Source organism: Panthera onca, chromosome B4, assembly GCF_046562875.1.
Source record: "Panthera onca isolate mPanOnc1 chromosome B4, mPanOnc1 haplotype 2, whole genome shotgun sequence".
Lineage (NCBI taxonomy): Eukaryota > Metazoa > Chordata > Mammalia > Carnivora > Felidae > Panthera > Panthera onca.
In genome coordinates this window covers 39,005,487-39,024,189 of record NC_138345.1, presented here as the reverse complement: position 1 = coordinate 39,024,189, position 18,703 = coordinate 39,005,487, and the positions used below count along the sequence as shown (strand labels likewise).

Sequence of the window (18,703 nt, the reverse complement as noted above, 5' to 3'; positions counted from 1 at the left end):
TCTTTTTGGGTCTGGTTTATTTCACTTAGCATGTTTTCAATGTTGTAGCCTGTGTTGGCATTACACTTCCTTTGTAAGGTTGACTAATATTCCATTACACTCACTAAGGAGAACACATCTAAGGAGAATACATACCACATTTTGTTTCTCCATTCCAAGGACATTTTCTATCATCAAGTGGACTCTGCCAGGAGGCCTGCATTTTACAGTAGGCCTAGTAAGCTCCTTCCTCTACATTTAGAGTATATAACACTGTAGCATTCATTTCCTTATGATCTTAATTTGCTAGGATTTTGCACATTTCACTCTCGATTTGTCTTAGGATCGCTAAGTTCCTTCAGGCCAGGAACATCAGGTCTCATCTTCCATGCACTACCCACCTGCCTCCACTTCTACCTCCAAGCCATCCAGGCTTTCCTCATAATGCAAGCCTGCGGCTAGTGAGCCCTTAGTCAACATTCCCAGGAATGAACGGAGAGTCAAGTGCTTCAAACACCCCACCTCTCGACTCATGAAATAGTAAATGAGCTCAGGAAACAAAACTTGCCTCCCTCCAAATGCTAATGCTTTCTAAAGCCACTCCTTTCATTTTCCTTCACTCTCAGCCTCAGCACTTCAGACAGCACAGGCAGACAGATGGGAGGAGACCCAGCAGAACTCACGGAGGGCTCAAGTGGTTATCTGAAAAAGTGCTATGGATTTTACATTCTCCTCTGCTCATGCTTGGTTTTTGTTTTTTGGGGGCTTTTTTTGCTTTTAATTTTTATTTTATTTTTGAGAAAGAGAGAGACAGAGAGACAGTGCTAGTGGGTGAGGTGGGGGGGGGGGGGGCATGGTGGGCAGAGGATCCAAAGCAGGCTCTGCGCTGAAAGCAGAGAGTCTGATGCGGGGCTCAAACCCACAAGCTGTGAGATCATGACCTGAGCCAAAGTCAGAAGCTTGACCAACCGAGCCACCCAGGTGCCCCTCATGCTTGGTTTTTAAATATTAAGATATGTTAACTGAGGGCCCACCGGTAAACATGTAACATGTGCATGCAAGTCCAGTGCAACAGCTGGGATTTCTAAGAGACCTCTGAGCGGGTTTGCATCCATTTAACTCGGTCTGACAGCTAACTTGGATGGACTGGCTACATAGTATCTGAAGGGGGCAAGCACTTTCTCCAGTTTGCCCTGAGAAACTGATTTGCAGTCTTGAAAAGCACCCCAAGAGACTCCCAAGAGACTCCCAAGAGACTCTTGAAAAGCACCCCAAGTGGCACCTCAGGAGTGACCTCTGTCCATCTGAAACCAGTAAGGGGTGATAAAAGGACATGTGGAAAAGGCGGGAGATCCATGGGGCAACCGGCCAATTGGAGCAGATCTATAAATATCTTAAAGAGGTTACAGTGCCTGGGGTCAAACTGTTGTCACTGACATTCTTGTCTCTGGGGGGTGAAGGAAGAGCTGGTCTTAAGCTGGTTGCTGCTCGGGACTCCTTTTTGTAAGGCAGCCTTAATAGGAGATATTCAGAAAAGGAAGGAAGCTTCTCATTTCTATAAATGTTAGGTCCTGTCCACGATTTGTCTCTGGAGGATTAGAAAAGCATTCTGCACGTGAAGCTGCCTGGAGGGGTCTTTTCAATCTCTATTTTGGAAACCATGTTTTTAAAGCCTATGTTTTGGACCTAGAATTTTAAAAGCCTAAGAACTGCTTCACAGCAGGCCCCTAGGTTCCATGAGGCCCTTTAACACCTCCCTGCACTACTTCCTTGAGATGGTGATAAAGGCCAAGGCAAAATACAGATACGTAGGTGAGAAAGCCAGGAAGCTGCAGCCTCACACTCTCTGAGCTTCAGCCTTCTGCTCAGCATCCTGTGGGGCATCAGCCACAGGCCCACAAACCACATTCTCTCTTAACTCAATATACTCCCACAGCAGGGCATTCGGAATCTCCCTGGAACATCCAGAGGGGGCATCTTCGTGTGGACTCTCCAGGGCCTCTGAGCTGACACACCTCTCGGAGTTGGTTTGGAGCAGAGGCCCTTCCCCAAACAAAAAGCTTTGGGAGCAACCACAAGGGTGGAGCGCAGAGTTCCCAGGCGAGGAGTCTGAGCTTCCTGGGTCCAGTCCCAGCTCTGCTAGTGCCCCACCCCCAGCTGCTTCCCTCAGCCCTCCGCATGGAAAAAGTCCCCACTGGAAGACGCAGGAACTGCCTTGCTGACCTCTCAGAACCACCCCGGCTCGGACCTTCTAAGGACTGCAATTTCCTACCAGCTGAATCAGAGCCTCACTTGACCCTGGTCTCTCAAGACCTTTCTTCTAAAGAGCTTCAAATTCTGGCAAGCAGAACTGCAGCCTCTGGGCAGTCCACGGGGCACAAGAATGGAAAAATCTATAGCTAATAATAGTTCTTTGAATTACTATGGCTCTTTATTCTTTCAGAAGTACTTTTTAATCCATTACCACATTAAACAAAAGGGAAGTGAGAGGCGGGTGGGGTTGAGAGGTGTGTCAAGGCCAGACACCATTCTCGTGGCAGGGCACCTCTTAGATCCCCACCGCCCCCAGTGCAGCAGAGCCAGGCTCTAGTCCCCTCTCCATGCTGTGTCTCCACCTTAGTGGCTGTAAGCAGAGCAGCACACTGTGGGGGAGAGGCAGCCTGAGGACATGTACATAAATGGAAATGAAGCAACGATTCAGACCCATGGGGAAGCCCACACCATGAAGGAAAATTAGTAAACAGCCCTCCTCCCACCTTGTTATCTGCCTGCTAGGCTCTTTTCTCTATTTAATGGCACACAGGCTTTCAAACCCTTAAGAGGAAGCCTCATCTGTTGGATTTTGTACTACCTTGGATGTTGATCTTGGAAAACAGAAACCACCAACAAAGAAAAATATCTCCAACACATCATCGTCAGGCCAACTGTCTCCCTCCCTGGGCTGAGAAAAGAGACATCTGGTTTTAACCAAGATGGCATCCACCTACCACATCCGTGTTGGTGATCTTGGCCAGCAGATCTACCAGGGCATCACCAGTGAGCGAGCTCACGTCCTCATCCTGCTGGAGCCCACAGATGGCGGCTCCCACACTTCCAGTTGCAATCATCGATGGCGGGTACATGGCGAACTTAAAGTCTGTGAGGACAAGAGGCAGAAGGTCAAGGCACAGGAAGAATCTGGATCCGGGAGCTCCCCAGCTTGAAGATACTCAGATATAGGGTGGTGATAGATCAGCTGCACAGGTAACCCCTTACCCCACAGACACAGTCTCTTTTCAGTCTTCCTTCACAAGACGCCCTTTATTTATTTATTTGCCATCCCTGTGGCAGGTCCAGAGCTAAAATGGGAAGACTGAGGCAGGGACGGTAGAAAGCCTATCTGAGTGCACAGTGAATTCTCAGAGGATTCAGGTCCCCCAATCCCTCATTCCACAATCCTGTGAGGGGTTAGCATATGCAAGGGGCAAGAAACATAGTCTCCTCTGGGGGTCATGGCAGGAATAGAGGAGGGAGGTCTGAGACGAGTCCAGACGAGGTAACCTGTGTGCCACAGAAGTGAGACAGACCAGGGGATCTAGACGGTGGAAGGCAGGAAAAGTGTAAGTTGGTAACATTTTATAAACAATAATCCTGATGTGATCTTGCCATATTCTGTGGCAAGTCAACAGGGACTGACATGGCCCATAACAAAACAACAGATGATTTCATTAAAAAAAGAAAAAAGGGAAGTGAGAGAAGCAGTAATGCAGGAGACAGTGCTGAGGGCCAAGTTTTGCACAATCCTCAGCTTCTAACCCAATGCCAAGGGCCCTCAGAATATTAGGAGGGAAAGCAGGCACCCAGTATTAACCACTGCATCACACGGATGACTTGGTTTAGATCTTATGGTTCTTGGGCCCTAAGATCGCATTTTCTTGCTGGAGAAAAAGAGCGGTTTGCTAATGAGATGTACACCAAGATCGATCGGAGGAGCTCAAACCCTCATCCACTTCCAGTTCTCCACAAGCAAAGAGAGGGGAGGCTCCTGTGAGGCCTCAGCATGGGAGACCAAACGCCTCGGTTTCCTCTGAGCACTCCCACAAGCTCTCAGGCTGGGGGATCGAGATCAGCCACTGCCCAGCCATCAAGGAGGAGACAAGGACACCCACACCTTACTCCCGTTGCTGCTGCTACTAACTGCTAACTACCCACATGTACAGTCCCTTCCGGGCTATGCCCCAGTTAATCCACACATCCACCACATACGGTGGGCATGAATGCCCTAACGTTGCGGATAGAAAAGGGCAGACTTCTGAGAACTTAAACTGCCTTTACCAGTGCCTTATGTTGATAGGTTAAAGAGGTTCCTTCCATCACTCACTGTCGTCAGTCCTGGAGTGGGGTAAATCCTCCAGTGTGCTACCTCTGGTTCTAGCATCACTCCAGAGAGTTTACTGTACAGAGCAGTGCAAGAAGGGGGGTGGGAGGGAGGGACAGAGGGAGGACATGTGTCACACTTCAAATTACAGCATAAACATTAGGTCGAAACACAAAGTTCAACCTAACATTTCCCCTTTTACTGTAAATGCCCTATTACAACAGCATATTCCATAAAAGCACTTTTATAGGTGATCCCATTGTCCAGCGTCACGTTGGTGTTGTCAGAAACACTGCTGGAGCACTGAACCACGCACACACCTCCCATGTTGGCCGAATCCCATGAACAGAGCGAGCCTGGCCGCCTGTCAGTCTGTTTCTATCCTTGGCTTTCTTTCCTTCGCTCGCTCACTATTTCTACTTCTTGAGGGATGTATACTACCGTGTTCTGGCCAAAGCCTGCTGTCCACTAACCCCTTCAGTTCCTTCTCTAGCCCCATGGATGGTGCCAAAGTCGGCCTCCCTGCCTCCTGCTCTGCTGTAGGTCTCTTCCACATGGGCTCACAGGAGTGTTTCTCTGCCCAATAACCTCGTTAGCTTCCCCCTGTGACATTCATAATGCAGAGGAGGCAGCCAGCCCATGGCCTTGAGCCCACAAAGGCCCTGGGTGGGAGCATCTGGCAGGGAAGGACAGGAGGATATCCCTGGCCCTCCCTTTCCTCTGTCCCAGGCCTCAGACCGGGAAGCACACCTCATACATGCCTGTCTTTTGTCACGCTGCTGCACGCAAAACTCACTTCCAATTTTAGCAAACTAATTAACTTCTGGAAGCCAGGGGGTATTTACAGGGTGGTCCTGGGGTGCAGCAGGTGCTAAGGTTGCTGTAAGGACTCTACGTCCCTTCTTGTTTTGCTAGGAAAATGCTGAAGGGCATCCTCCTAGGGATACGGTCCCCTGCCTCCTGGAATTGGGGAGCATCATGGACAAGAACACAGCTGCCTCTTGGCAGCTCAGACTGGGGAGTGCTCCCGCAGCAAGGGAAGAGCTGCCAGAAGCTGGGCCAGTCACTGCTCTTCTCCTCTGCCACCCACCACAGTGGCAAACCAGGGTCTCCTACTAGATTCCTGAGCACCTGCCAGGCTCTCCTCTGGGTAAGTCCAAAGGAGGTGACATTAGAACTGAAAACCAGATCCACATTGTGGGACCTTGGGTGAGTCACTTCCTCCTCCAGTCCCTGACACTCCATCTGTCTAATAAAGGGTGGGGTTGGATCGGTGTTTTTCTGACTTCCAGTGTTGCAGCTCATTGTTGGGTCATGAAACCCATTTGTGGGTTGTTTTTGTTGCTGTTTAACGGAACAGAACAAGATAGAAAGTATCAGGAAGTAATCATGTAGTAGAAGTAAATATCCTCTTGAAAAACTTTTGTATCAGTCTGATGTACATTTATGTACATCCTGAGTTATGTTATAAAATGTATTTTCTTTCTTCACGGCTTAGGTCAAAAAGTTGGGAGACAGCAGGCTGGCTCATCTCCCAGGTGCCTTCCAGCTCTACTTTGCTCTTCCTTAAGGATCTAGAAGAGCCACCCCCGAGAAAAGGACAAGCGAGAATCACTAGAACAGAGCATAGCTTCCGTCAGCCAACAAAGTCACGAGGCATCTCTCTCCACAGACAGCAGTGCTAGTTCCTCACGGCATCAGGGGCTGCCCCAGGACTAGGCTCAGGGACAACCCCTCTCTGCTGGTGGGGAAACAGCAGAGGAAGAAAACACCAGAATAAAACATCTGAAGGGTCATGTCCTCGTACTAGCTCTAGTTAGCTAACCTCCACGCTCACCCGTGGAAGGTTTCACCCAGCCCATTCAGCCACTCCTGGAAACCATAAACTTTGGCTTGAAAAGTGTTCACCAGATCCACTTGGGCAGGGGGGCTGGACAGAAAAATCAGATGGCATGCACGCTATGACCAAGAATACAACCTCCCAGAAACATCTAAATAAAAGTACATACATGCACATGCATGTGGTTGAAGCAGGAGGATTCACAGAAAACATTTTAAACTTTCCCGCAGTTAGATGGAAGAAATGGTAAGCAATTTTATAATACTTTCTCTTAATATTATTCTATTTCAGCAAAAAGAAAATACCAAGTAAAAATCTCTTAGAAATCTCTACATGTCTTGGACAAAAATACCAACAGGTTGTATCTTGGTGCAGAGGCATATTCAGGGGCAAGGGTCTCTCTCTAGCCTCAGTTGCCCACCTGAAAAGGTAAGAGGTGACATCCTGAGCACCCTCCTTCCTCTGCAGCAGAGTGAGAGGCAATGAATTGACCAGTGATCCATTCTGACAAAGCACAAAGTGTTCCTCCCCATTCCAGGCAGCATGGATTAATCTGCCGCCCCAGTTGAAAAGCATAGTAATATAATACAGCATGGTGCCTTCTAAATGGCTAAGTACATACTACATGGGTAGCTTATAAAAAAACTTCTCAAAGAAAGGGGGTGGTCAAGGGGACAGGAGCATGAAGATACTTAGGAGGACACTCTCCGAGGGCATGAGAAGGATTTGGGCCAAGCAGCTGCAAGAACTGTAAGATGGAGATGTGGAGGCCGATGACCCACCACCTACCAGCCGTGTGAAGATGGACAAGTTACCTGAACCCTATGAGCTTCCATTTTCTCACCAGCAAATTAGAAGAATAATTATACCCACCTGGTAGGGTTGTTCTGAGGACTCAACTAAAATGATCCATGTAAAAGCACTGTGCTTGGCTCGTGGTAAGCTATCAAGTGTCATCACCATCACTATTCTGACCACGGGAACCTCCAACGGAACCGTGAAGGGGAATTCTGACTGTTGGAGATTCTGTTTAGCATCGGCAGGGGAGAGGAGGAAGATGCCCAGCATCCCTGGGCAACAGGCGGATGCTGACAGCAGGCCAAGGGCACCAAGACCGCCAAGAAGAAAGGCTCTGTGCCGCCTGGAGAATCTTTCACTGTCACTTGTGTTGTGGGTCCCAGAAATGACCTCACTGAGTCCCCGAAGCCTCATGCTGGTTTGTCAGGAGTGGGAGAAAATGAGGCCCCCATACGATGAATGGAATACAGAAGTTGGCAATCGTCTCCCCGATGTGCCCCATATCCACTCAGCTGCGGTTTGCCCAGAGCCAAAGAGCAATGCCCACATACCGGAAGCCTCTGACATGATGTTCCCCCCTCCCGGGGAGGTGGTGGAGGCAAGGGGCACACCTTGGGGGAACCCCAGCTCTACTGGTTGCTTACTCATCCATGTAGCAGTAGTGGTGAGGTATTAATAAACCGTAAAACTCATCTGTTTCAAAACACTTCCTTTCACAAGTGAATCAATGAATTCTTGAGAGGTTAGGTGACTTGTCCCATGTCCAGTGCTGGGCCTGGGGTTAAGGTCGGGACTTCTGGACTGTAGACCCAGTGCTCTTTATAACTTACCAGAATGTGAACAGCTCCTCAAGGCCACCTCCCACATCCCACTAAGGAACACAGGGTGATTTTCCTATCAGAAGTGGGAGAAAAGCCCCCAAAAGCAAGCCCTAGCTCAGGAGTCAGAGACTCCTAGCCATGGCACCAGTGATCTGTGTGGCCTGTACAACCCACTTAACCTCCCAAGACCACCAGAGGCGCTCTGGGGGCCCCACTGGGCTTCTTAATCTGGGCAAGGGCAGAGAGGGCTCCATATTCATCAACTCGCTATCTGCAGGTCTTGGTAAAATTTCGCTGAAGAAAGAGTCTGAGCTAAGCAGGTCTAAAACCACAGATTAGATGGCCCTGCACGTAAGTTTACTGCAGATTGTTTTGGCTACGATATGGAGGCCTTGAAGCAGAAGAGTGATGGCCTTGCTTCTGACCACCACTAGGGGGCGGGAGATACTCGGTCTGAGGCTTAAGACCAACAGGGAAGCCCCCCCCCCTTTCCCATTTCCCTCATCTCTCCCCCTCCTCCCACCTGCAGCAAGGTGGAAGGTTAAAAGGCCAGAATCCCAGATGCTCATTGGCCAGCAGGTGATGGCCGCAGCACACACCTCACCTACCACCCCTGGAATAGGTTCAGCACACCCTGTCCTTGTGGGGAAGGACCACGGTGACATGGAACACTAATATAACTCCAAAGGCCTAGGTGGCAGGAGGAGAGGAGGGAGACGGCTGGAGAACAGCAAGCAGCCTACTCCTCATTCATTGTCCGGCCAGAAGGGAAGTGAGATAGCCCTGCCACACTGCTGGTCCCCACGGGATGCGCCTGCAGAACTGACACTGTCGGCTGCCCACGCCACTTCCCCTCAGCTCCGCGCCCTGTCAGCTGTGGGGGCAACACAGAGACAGGAAGGTGGCTTAAATTCTTCCCACCTGGCAGCCGCCAGGGCAAACCTTTTTGGGGTAAGGGGCCAACCCACCTACCTTCTCCGGGCCCTGGCTATAATTCTATCTTATGATAGAAGGTTATGAAACGCCTTTGGGTAAAGCCAGGAAGGCTGGAAATACAGCAGTTATCATCACTGGGGCTTCACTGGGGCTTCATTGGGGCTCCAGGGCTCAGGCCTCAGGGTGGGGAGCCTTGGGCGGGGCTACTCAAGTGCATGCTGCAAAGAGCTAATAAGCAAAACACCTTGAGGTGGGGCCCGAGGCAAAAAGAGGGAGATGTGGGATACCATGCATAGGTAGGGAGGTTAAGCACCTCCACCCCACCCCCACACCAAGTTCAAACTCAGTATCATTGGCGTTTCTAGACTAACTGGAATCATCTGTTGAGCGTGAGATCCCGCATCAAGAATCCTCCAGTGCCAGAGTGCGATCTTGAGTCGTATTAAACGGTACTTCTTTCCTCATTTGCAGACCTGGGGGACTCTACCATCACACCTACGACCAGGGGGCCACTAAGGCCCAGTCCTGCTTCCCCAGGATCAAAAGCTCCGGGAAAGGGAATGCCAGGGGCTGTCAGTTATGAAGGTCTCCCTCTCCCTCCAGTGCCTTCACTAACCATGACTGGCCCAGAGAGGGACACCAGGCAGGTGGAGGCAGTCTCTCCTGCCAGAAGCCATTTTGAGATGAGTGGTTGGGGGGCGGGGGGGATGGGGGGAGAGAAGGGCATCTCTCTGCCTTGCCACCATCTTACCCTCTAGCCCCTAAGGAAAACTGCAGCCTCGTTCCCCTTCTCATGGCCCCTCTCTGCTCTCCTGCTCTCTCTTCCCCTTTCACACACACACATGCACTCCCCGCACAGACTGAGGAACTACTGCCAGCTCTTTCACAACCAACTTATCCCATAAACTAGCCACACAGCCTAGAGGATTGGCTACCATCTCCTCCAGACCCACTGTAAGTCTGCAAGACCCTGGCCACAGGTGCCTCTTGGGCTTCAGGGCAGAATATCCAGGATTGGGGGACAAGGACAGAGGCGTGAGGTGCAAGGAGCAAACTGGACCTCCTCGGTATCACCTACCTTTGGTTCTCAGTTACCTTGTGCCTGCCGCTTGCCAGACAGTCCTAGGCACTCAACCATTTGTCACACCCTGGCCCCAAAAGGAGGCGTTTCATCTAACTGGAAGGTGTTTCCTCCAAGAAAAGTAGATCTGGGCTTTTATACCATCAGGCCATCTGGTATAAAACTCCACAAAGTGAGGATTCTATGTAACTTGGTCATTCATACAGACTCAAGCACAGATCTAGAAAGAAAAGCCTTGTGAGACACAGCCATCCTTCCTAGACTCAGGAAAGTTCTGAGGAGCCCCCTCTGCTCTGACCAGTCCACACCTAAGGCTTAGTACATGGCTGGTGGTCTTCATTTAGTTGGAGTTATTCCCTGTATCCTTTCTTAGCCCTTGCCCAGAGCTAGCTCATGGCTCCCCAAAGGCAGTCTTCGTGACTTCCTGTGCCACTCCTTGGACCTCTGTCCTCAGTGCCTGAGTTCCAGCTCCTTATTCTGGCCCCAAAGTTGGCAGCCACCCCAAGGATCTGGGCAAGAAGGCCAGAAGTGGGGGGATGGGACCCCCCAATTTTAGAGAATGGGCCTTTACAGAAGCTGGGGATCTGCCCATGCCTGGATAATTCCACCTACCATCCCTACCCCAATCAGAGATCAGAATGGGGAATGGGTGGACAGACCCCAAAAGATCTGTCAGTCAAGAGACAAGGTCAAAGCAGAATTCTGGCTAACAGCTGGGCAATGGGGGAGCTTCGGGTCAGAGGGTCGGGGGTCCTAGGGCTAGAGAAAAAAGGACTGGTTGACCCCTCCCCCACAGTGAATCATGACAATGGAGACGAAGGGACAGCAGGGCCTGGGAGACAAAATGACAAGTCAATGAGGGATTGACCTCTAGGGCCCCAGGCCAGACAGCAAGAGAAGCGAGGAAGCAAAAGAATGGCTACTGTCTAAAAGTCAGCAAGGTATCCACGGGGGCTCTGAAGAATGGCCCCCTCAGGGCTGCAGGAAGGACAGCTTACTCTCTCATAAAGGGGCACAGGACACATTAACATGGCCATGGGCCCAGTCTGGATCTGGAAGGGCAGGACTACAGAAAACCGGTGAGAAAAAATCTAAGCCCTAGAATCAAATGTGGGTGGCTGGGAACCCTACATTCACGCCAGGGAAGGCAGAGAGTAAGGGGTCCTGTTGAATTGGATTAAGGCAGTTGCAACACTTAAACATGGAGATGGTGGCATTTTCACAATTAGTACCACAACACATGGTCTACACGTTCCTTGGTTCATAAAGTACCTCTTTGCACATTGTCTCTTTCTGATTTTTGTTTTCCTAACCACCCTGAAAAGGCTGTTAAGATCATGTATCAACAGGTGTGTTTTGCAGATGAAGAAGCTCAAGTTCAGAGAGGTTAAACAGCCGTCCAAGGTCATCCAGTGATAAGTAGCAAAGCCTGAACTTTTGACTGAGAACACAGAGCATATACACTATTGCATATTGTGTGATCCATTTGTACATACTTACAAATAACATGTAACAAAACATTGGAAAAAGGTAACCCAGGAGTCCCATCTCTAAAATTCAACAACTCTTAGCGAACTTGGGCTGAACCCTCTGGATACCCCCCCACCAACTCCCCCCCAACCCCCCCTCCACCACAAAACAAAAGACCTGCTCAGTCAGTTCTTTACCTATGATGTCTTTACCTATGACTAAGCTTTCAGGGTCTCTCCCATGGCCACTACCAAGGAACAAAAATAGTAGAAACTGGCCAAGGCTCAGTTTAATGAGACAGTTGTCAAACCACTGCCTTTAGTTTATTAGGGAAATGCAAAGCAAATGGGCCAGTAAGAACTATGTATCAATTGTGGGATCAACGTGGTGGGTGGAAAGCTTTTAATATGAAAAAGCCACTTGCGCTTGCTGGTAAAGGCTGCAACCAATTCAAAACAGCAGCACTTAAAGGGAGGGCAGCAGAACTTAGTGCTCAGAAGGTGAGTCCTTGATGAGAGCCAGCCAGGTTCACTCCCCCATCCACCAGTTACCCAGCAGTAAGTGCCCTACAGTAAAGAGAACTCCTTCAACCTCCCTTACTGCTTATCAGGGCAGGCAGCGTATTTATCAAGACAGTGTTCCTTTAACCTATATTTGCCCCCACCCCCCACCCCCAAATTTCCTCTTGGCCTTATCTCCAAGCATCCTTTTCCTCAAAAGATTAAAGATTTAAACACAACCAGAGAGCAGTATATATAATCTTCAAAGAGCACTTTAGACATCATAAAGAATATTTTAACAGGCACTTTTTTTTTTCCGCTTACCACACCTGTCCTCATAAACCATTTATGAGTTTAGTAGAAAAAAAGAATACACCAGCTCAGATAAAATAAAGAACACACAGCCTGGGCATGAAAACCTTGTACTCTAGATTACTTGGGACCACCCCTCTCCTGAACCCCTAAGCCCATGCCAGTTAGTACCCCCATCAGTCTCTCCCTGACCACCCCCCCAAAGGGCTCTTCAGCCTGTGTCCCCGCCCCCCACAAGGCCCCCTCCGGCTCCAGCCTGCTCCTACCGGTAGCACACAGAGCAATGAAGGTCTGCGCATGCTTGCGGATCAGAGACAACTTCTCGCTGGGCTGGGGCAGCTTGCGAAGGATGTGCTCGATGAAGTCATGAGGAGTGACAGCCGCCAGGTTCCACTTCAACTTCCCCAACACCACCAGCTCCCACTCCTGATGAGGGAGGGAGGGAGGGAGACAAGAGTATAAAACCCAAAGGCTGACCTGGTGTCAGGGACCAGGGGCTGGGGTCCGGACCAGTTCTAATGATGTTCAGGAGGATGCTGCTGGATCCTGAGGTGGGCCCATTTGTCCAAGCCCCCCACCCACCCCCCAAAGCCTGGAAGTCACTGGCATCTCTTCTTCTGCCTCAAATGTGAGGCTCCACCAAAAATAATGAGAGCCCAGGTAGCTGTTGCCAAGATTCTACTTTTTCCTAGTTCTTTTCCTCTTCGGCTCCCCCCACCCCCCCAGCCAACATGGACTTCCATGCAGTCCTGTTGCCCCCCCCCCCACCCCCCCAGAAAGCTGAACTTACAAGGCACTGCCAAGGTCATTGTGGCCCTTAGATAGTAATTTATTGTACAGGTCTCTATCGCTGGATTAATAGTCTTTTTTAATCCTCAGGGGAAAATGATGCACACAGATAAAGCTCAAAATAAGGTTCCTTGGCTCAACTCCTTGGCAACCAATTTACTTGTAATTGGTGCCAATAAGTGCCACTTTTCTCAGCTTTAAAACTTTCCCCTCGACACATAATGCAGAAGTCTTGGGGAAATGACATTCGGCCAGGAGAGTGCCCTTTCCCTGGCACTCTGGGACATGTTCCCTGGTGACATGTTTCATAGGCCTCTGTCACCGAGACTGGAGGACCCACCAGGATGGTCATTAGCAACCCCATGCTGCAGCTGGAGGTTGAACAGGGCAAAGTGAAGGTGCCTGGGCAAAGTCATGGAACCCCTCAGTCCAAATGCTGAGGGGGGACAATATGACCCCCTCTCTCATGGACTTCTCACCATTGGTCCACCTAGTGAAAAGCCTTTTTTCTCCCTTACTAAGATACATTTGGGGAATTGTGTTCAGAGTCCAACAGGCCAGAAAGGAAACTTTAAAACTACGTGCGATCAGAGGGAAAACAGGCCTATCCATTAATCATCTTCAGAAGAGACAGGAAGAGACCACCGTGCCAGTGCACGCTACTCTCCCATTCACCCTAAGAACCCCGGCTCTCTTCCATTTGCTACACCAGCAACCAGAGCCCCAGTCCCCTCCTGTAGCACTAGGTGGCTGTGTGATCTGAGGGGACTCCCTTCCCCTTCCAGAGCCTCAGATTTCTCATAAGTAAATAGGAGGATTCCTGTACCTCCCACCTTCTGGGATCAAGAGACAGGGAAAGGGGGACAAGGCAGGGTGCTTGTGAAGCAACATGAATTGGCTTGGCCGGTCCTGGAAAAACGGGTGCCAAAGAACACCACGACCCACCATCACGTTGAAACAAATGAGCCAAATGGAAGATTCATTTTCCTGGTTTCCCGTTGAGAAAAACAAACTGGTGATGAACTCTAACGACTTTTCCTTTACATGCTTTAAAGTCCCCCTTGGCTTTTTACAGAGGATTGGGGTTTAAAAAGAGGAAAAAAAAAAAAAAACTGGTAAAATTACTACACAACCAGTGTCTTCTAAGATGGCTTGAAATTCCAGCCCTTTCTTCTCACAGGGGAGTGTGAAATAAACCACTCGTCTTGTACTATTATTAAAGGAAGCAGATCTCCCAGAAGAAAGCACCTTTCTGGGCCTCCCGGACCAAACCAGAAGCAGCTGAAATCTGGCAGCGGTTCAAAGGTGAAGTCATTCATGCCCCTCTCTACATTCCCCGCAATTCCTCCCCCATCCTTGCACATGTCTGCCACTAGATGGCAGCACAGCCCCAGAAAGGAAGGCCTTTTCACAAAGAGCTCAGTTCTGGGAGCCAGTCCTAGCCCTGTGGACTTTGTGCAGGCCTTCCCAGTAGGAAGGGGGAGGGGCGATCAGAAGGAGGTGGGGGAGGGGGCTCTTCCAAACAGTGCGGAGAAAAGGTGTGCAGACCACAGAAGGTGGGCTTGGGAACCACTCTACCATTCCACACTGCTGCCACATGGACGCCTTGAGTGTGAAGCTGTGGGGAAAATGAGTTAGACTGGGTGGGGAAAAGGTTTGCTGTTAGAAAACCTGAGTCAAGACAGGACCCCTGTCACCATACAGAGGTCATCGCCGGCCTCCCCGGGAAGCAGGCCTCAGATTCCTCCAATTAAAGGACAAATTCTGACTTGGCTCAAACGTCAGTGAGCTGATATTTAGTGAACAGCTACTATGTGCAGGTATCTTGAAAATTTATAGATAGATAAGACATTACCTTTGAACTCTGGATTCTTAGGAGACGCACCACAACACCCTTTTACCACGGGAACACATGCCTACCATGTGGGAAGTTGAGCTATTTTCTCAAAATTCAGTGGTTGAAAATTTGGAATTTAATTAAAATGTGATCACCGTGTTCCAAGTCTCCCCTACACACACCCATGCATGCACACACGCGCACACACACAAGTGCAAATGAATTCCCCCAACACAAATGTCGCGGGGATCTTATTTGTGGATGTAGCCTCAGGGCTTAGCATGGTGGCTGGCACACAGTAGGAACACAAAAAGATTCGTATTAAAAGCGGTATCTCCTAAAGTGTGAAAATCCCAACGATGTGGTAATTTGGGATCCTAAGGATTCCTTTGGGGAGCAGTGGGCAGAAGCTTATCAGGACAGGAGAGGGCAAAGAAGGAAGGAAGAGCAGAAAGGGAGAAAAGAAAGGAGGTAGGCATTACCAGCAGCTCCTGAGGCTTGATGGAGTTGTCGGTGTAAATGCACAACTTCTCTGCTGTCAAAGGGATGGTCTCTTTGAGCTTGGAGGCCAGGAACATGCAGACAGCACCCAGGAGCTGCAGATGGGTCTTAGGAGTTGGGACCCCAGCCAAGAAGCGGTCCAGGTAATTCATGGCCAAAGGGAAGACCTCTTCTTCACACTTCTGTTCCTCACATACCTACAATGGGAGTGGGGAAGGGTTGGGGGGTTGAGGGAATAGTGTCAGGAAAAGACAAAAAAAAAAAAAAAATGAAAGGCACAACCTATGGAAACAAGCAAAAATATTTAATTTTTGAGTGGGGAGGGGGAGGGGAGTAGGCTATGTGATAAGAATAAAGAGAAGGAAAACGGGGTAAATCTAAATAGTCCATCCGTGCTGGGGTATTCCCCAAGAAGGTAAATAAAAGAGGTGAATTGAACATCCGAAGCCAGGAGGCAAACAAATGCGCAGTAGCCGCCCGGCTCGGCGACGCTCCCTTTGGCTACTGACTTCTTTGCTCACTCTAACTCGCTCACACTCTCTTTTTTGGATTTCGTCATCTTTTCAAAAAATCAATAAAAATATTCTGGAGGCTCCGGGGGTCTTCTTCTTGGTCTCATTCGGATCCCCGGACCCTGCTCTATCATTCCCGACAATTGGAAAAAATGTCCGGGGGGGTCCCTGCGGCCCAGGCGCCGCTATTGGGGGGGTGGGTGGGGAGAGGTGGGGAAGAGAGGGGGAGGGAGGAGAGGAGGAAGAGCCGCAGCCTCGGCGGCTGGACTCGGGAGCATGGGGAGACGGTTTCAAAAAATAATGAAAAATCGAAGAAATATCCTAGAAAAGCCCTTTTGGCGTGAAAACCCCAAAGAGGATCCAGGCTTCCCGAAACGGAGGTTTCGGGTGCCGGAAAGGTCTGTATCTCGACCCCTGGGGCTTTGGATCCCGAGGGGAAACTTGGAGGGGTGAGCGCCGCGGCAAGAGTGTCCGGCTGCGGCCCACAAGGGCAGAAACTGGGGATCGTGGTGACGAGCTGGGGGAAAGCCGAGGAACGGGGAGCCTCCAGAGAGAGGCACGGGGGACTCTGACCTCTCCTTTAGGGGTGCCCCGACATCTCCCCCCACACACACCTCCTCCCCCCCCTTCCTACCCCACCCAAATCTCCGCAGCGAGGAAACTGGAAAGCCAAACTGTAAGTAACCTTCCTGAGGTGGGGGTTGGGGAAGAGGGCACTATTACAAGTGGGGTGGCCGGAATAATGGGGTGCGAGGAGGGAGCGGGCGACGTTTTCCAGCCTTTCCAACCGGAGTTTGCAAAGCAACATGGCGAAACCACGGCAGGTCCAGAGCTGTGCATACGTGGGCACACGGCTTGCTCGGCAAAGATTTGGAGCAAGGGTAAAGAAGTGGTTCTTTTGGGTTCCCCTAAAACACATGTTTCTTCAATGCGACTTCCGGGGCTCCTGAATTCTCCGGTTCTCTCCTCCTCCCTCCTCCCCCTCCCTCTTTCTCCCCCCCCCCCCCTTAAGTGCCAACGCGGAGTCGCGACCACATGCGGGGACCTGAGGCTAGGACGAATTTTCTCTGGCTTTTGGGGGGCTGCTTTTTGGCTTTTTTTACGTTTGGGTCCCGATTTCACGCTCCTACTCCCTTCTTCACTGCACCGAAAGCAGTGGCGGCCTCGCAAAAGACAGGTCGGCTGGGGGTGGGAAGAAGAGGCAGCCACATGCAGGCACACGCGCGCGGGATGCTCCCCCACCCCCGCTCCAGGACAGCCTCGTTTATCCCAGACTTTCCTCCTCCCTTCCCTATCCCCTTCCCCCTCCCCCAGTTAGCCTTGCATCCTGCAAGGAACAGAAATGAAGCCACGCGTCTCGCCAAAGGGCTCGGGGTAACCTCGCGCACAGGAGCGGGGAGGCGAGCGCGGAGCCTGCCCTCTCCAAGTTTTAGGTTCCCTGCGCTGGGGTGGAGTGGGGTGGGGGGAGCGAGTATCCTATCTGCAGACCTACCTCCAGCATCCAGGTGGCCACCATCCTGCGCATGTAGGGCTGGATGTCCTTCTGCACGCATTTGAAGTAGGAGCACTGGGGAAGGTAGCGCTCCTCGATGGTGAGCAAGTTCTGCAAAACGCGGTCATCGTAGAGCAGGTTGGCGTCCGGCACGGCCCTGCGGACCGGGTCCACCTCGCAGCACAGCAGCTCCATGGCCAGCCGGGTGCCCGCTCGCTCCCTGCTTTCTCCGGACTGGAAAATTGGGGGTTTTTGGAGGGGGGAGGGGAGAGGGTTCCCCTTACCTCCTTCCTTTGGCTAGGTAGGGGGTTTTCGGGAGAAAAGTTATGGGGCAGAGAGAGAGAGAGGCTGGGGGAGAAGAGAGGAAAGGGATGGGCGGTGGGAGAGGAGAGCCTCGGGGGCTGCTGACTCTGCCTGCCCTCCCCTTCAAAGTTGTCTCGCTCTCCCCTGCTCGCTCTTCTCTGCTCTGAGAGGCAGTGACGCAAACTGGCTGGGCAGTTAGTTCTCCTCCCTCTCGCCTCGCTCCCCTCTCCGGTTCCTCCTCCCCTTCCCTCCCCTCCCGTCCCTCCCCTCCTCCTTTCAATCTCTCCCTCCCTCCCTCCTTTCCCCTCTTGTTATTAAGGAGAACAGCAGCTGGCCCGACCTAACTTCAAACGCGGTCCCCCGCCCCCCCACCCGTCTCCTTAGCTCTCCGAGGCCCTCTCCCTCCATCCAGCCCGGCATGCCAGGGGCCCCGATAGGGGAACCCACAAAAAAACCCACACCGATTCCTCTTTAGTCCCTCTAATTTCGCACATTCTGTAGGTTGTATCATGCCAAAATACGACCAACTTGGGCTTTTTCAAAATTGATCCTTACACTCCTGCCCATGTATGTAAGATCCGAGAATGACGGGTAGATTACTGGAAGATGGGGTAGGCTCGTGCAATTTTGAAACAGACCCCTTAAGTGAAAAATAAGGAGAGCGATTTTAGAAAATAGCAAGCTCGGATATCCAGAGATAAAGGTTATATCCCGGACGTTTAAGTTCCTGATCACTGCAAGGCTGTTTCAAAAGTCCGATTAAAGGGACCAGAACAACGTCCCCCCCCCCAGCCCCCACGCCCGCATTTGTGTGTGGAGAGGAAGAGGAGGAAGGGGTGGGTGTTAGGAGGGAGGGGGCAGCTTCTTCGACGTGATAGAATGTGACCCTAGAGCAGAAACCAGCCCATTCTTGGGGGCGCTACAGGCGCCTTGGGGAGCAGCGGAGAGACGCCCAGGGCTGCCGCAGGCCGGCGGGGGGCGGGGGGGCCGGTTTGCAGGGCTACCATTGGTTCCTCCGCGGCCGGCGGCCACGCAGGAAAAACCCGCTTCCTCGCCCCTGCATCTGCTGACAAGCTGCCCGAGGTGTCTGCGCCGAGCGTGGCCACACTGATACAGCTTTCTAGGAAATAGCCCGGGAGGGGGAGGGGAGGGGATGGGGGCAAGGGAGGGATTAG

At 51.2% G+C, this 18,703-nt stretch overlaps 1 protein-coding gene and 1 long non-coding RNA gene across 2 annotated transcripts in view; one reads left to right on the top strand and one right to left on the bottom strand.

The window, feature by feature from the left end:
• Positions 1-7,025, top strand: part of LOC132694868 (uncharacterized) — a 33,642-nt gene extending 26,617 nt beyond the window's left edge. The window contains exon 3 of the long non-coding RNA XR_013556892.2: positions 5,835-7,025. This is a non-coding gene — a long non-coding RNA (uncharacterized LOC132694868). The remainder of the gene's footprint in view (positions 1-5,834) is intronic.
• The window catches only part of CCND2 (cyclin D2), a 30,579-nt gene extending 12,849 nt beyond the window's left edge, over positions 1-17,730 (bottom strand). Inside the window, exons 1-4 of the mRNA XM_060658670.3 lie at positions 17,226-17,730; positions 15,203-15,418; positions 12,361-12,520; positions 2,967-3,115 (exon numbers count right to left, since the gene is read on the bottom strand). Coding sequence (XP_060514653.1) covers positions 2,967-3,115; positions 12,361-12,520; positions 15,203-15,418; positions 17,226-17,420 — 720 coding nt within the window. The 5' untranslated portion in view covers positions 17,421-17,730. The remainder of the gene's footprint in view (positions 1-2,966; positions 3,116-12,360; positions 12,521-15,202; positions 15,419-17,225) is intronic.
• Between the last annotated feature and the right edge of the window lie 973 nt (positions 17,731-18,703).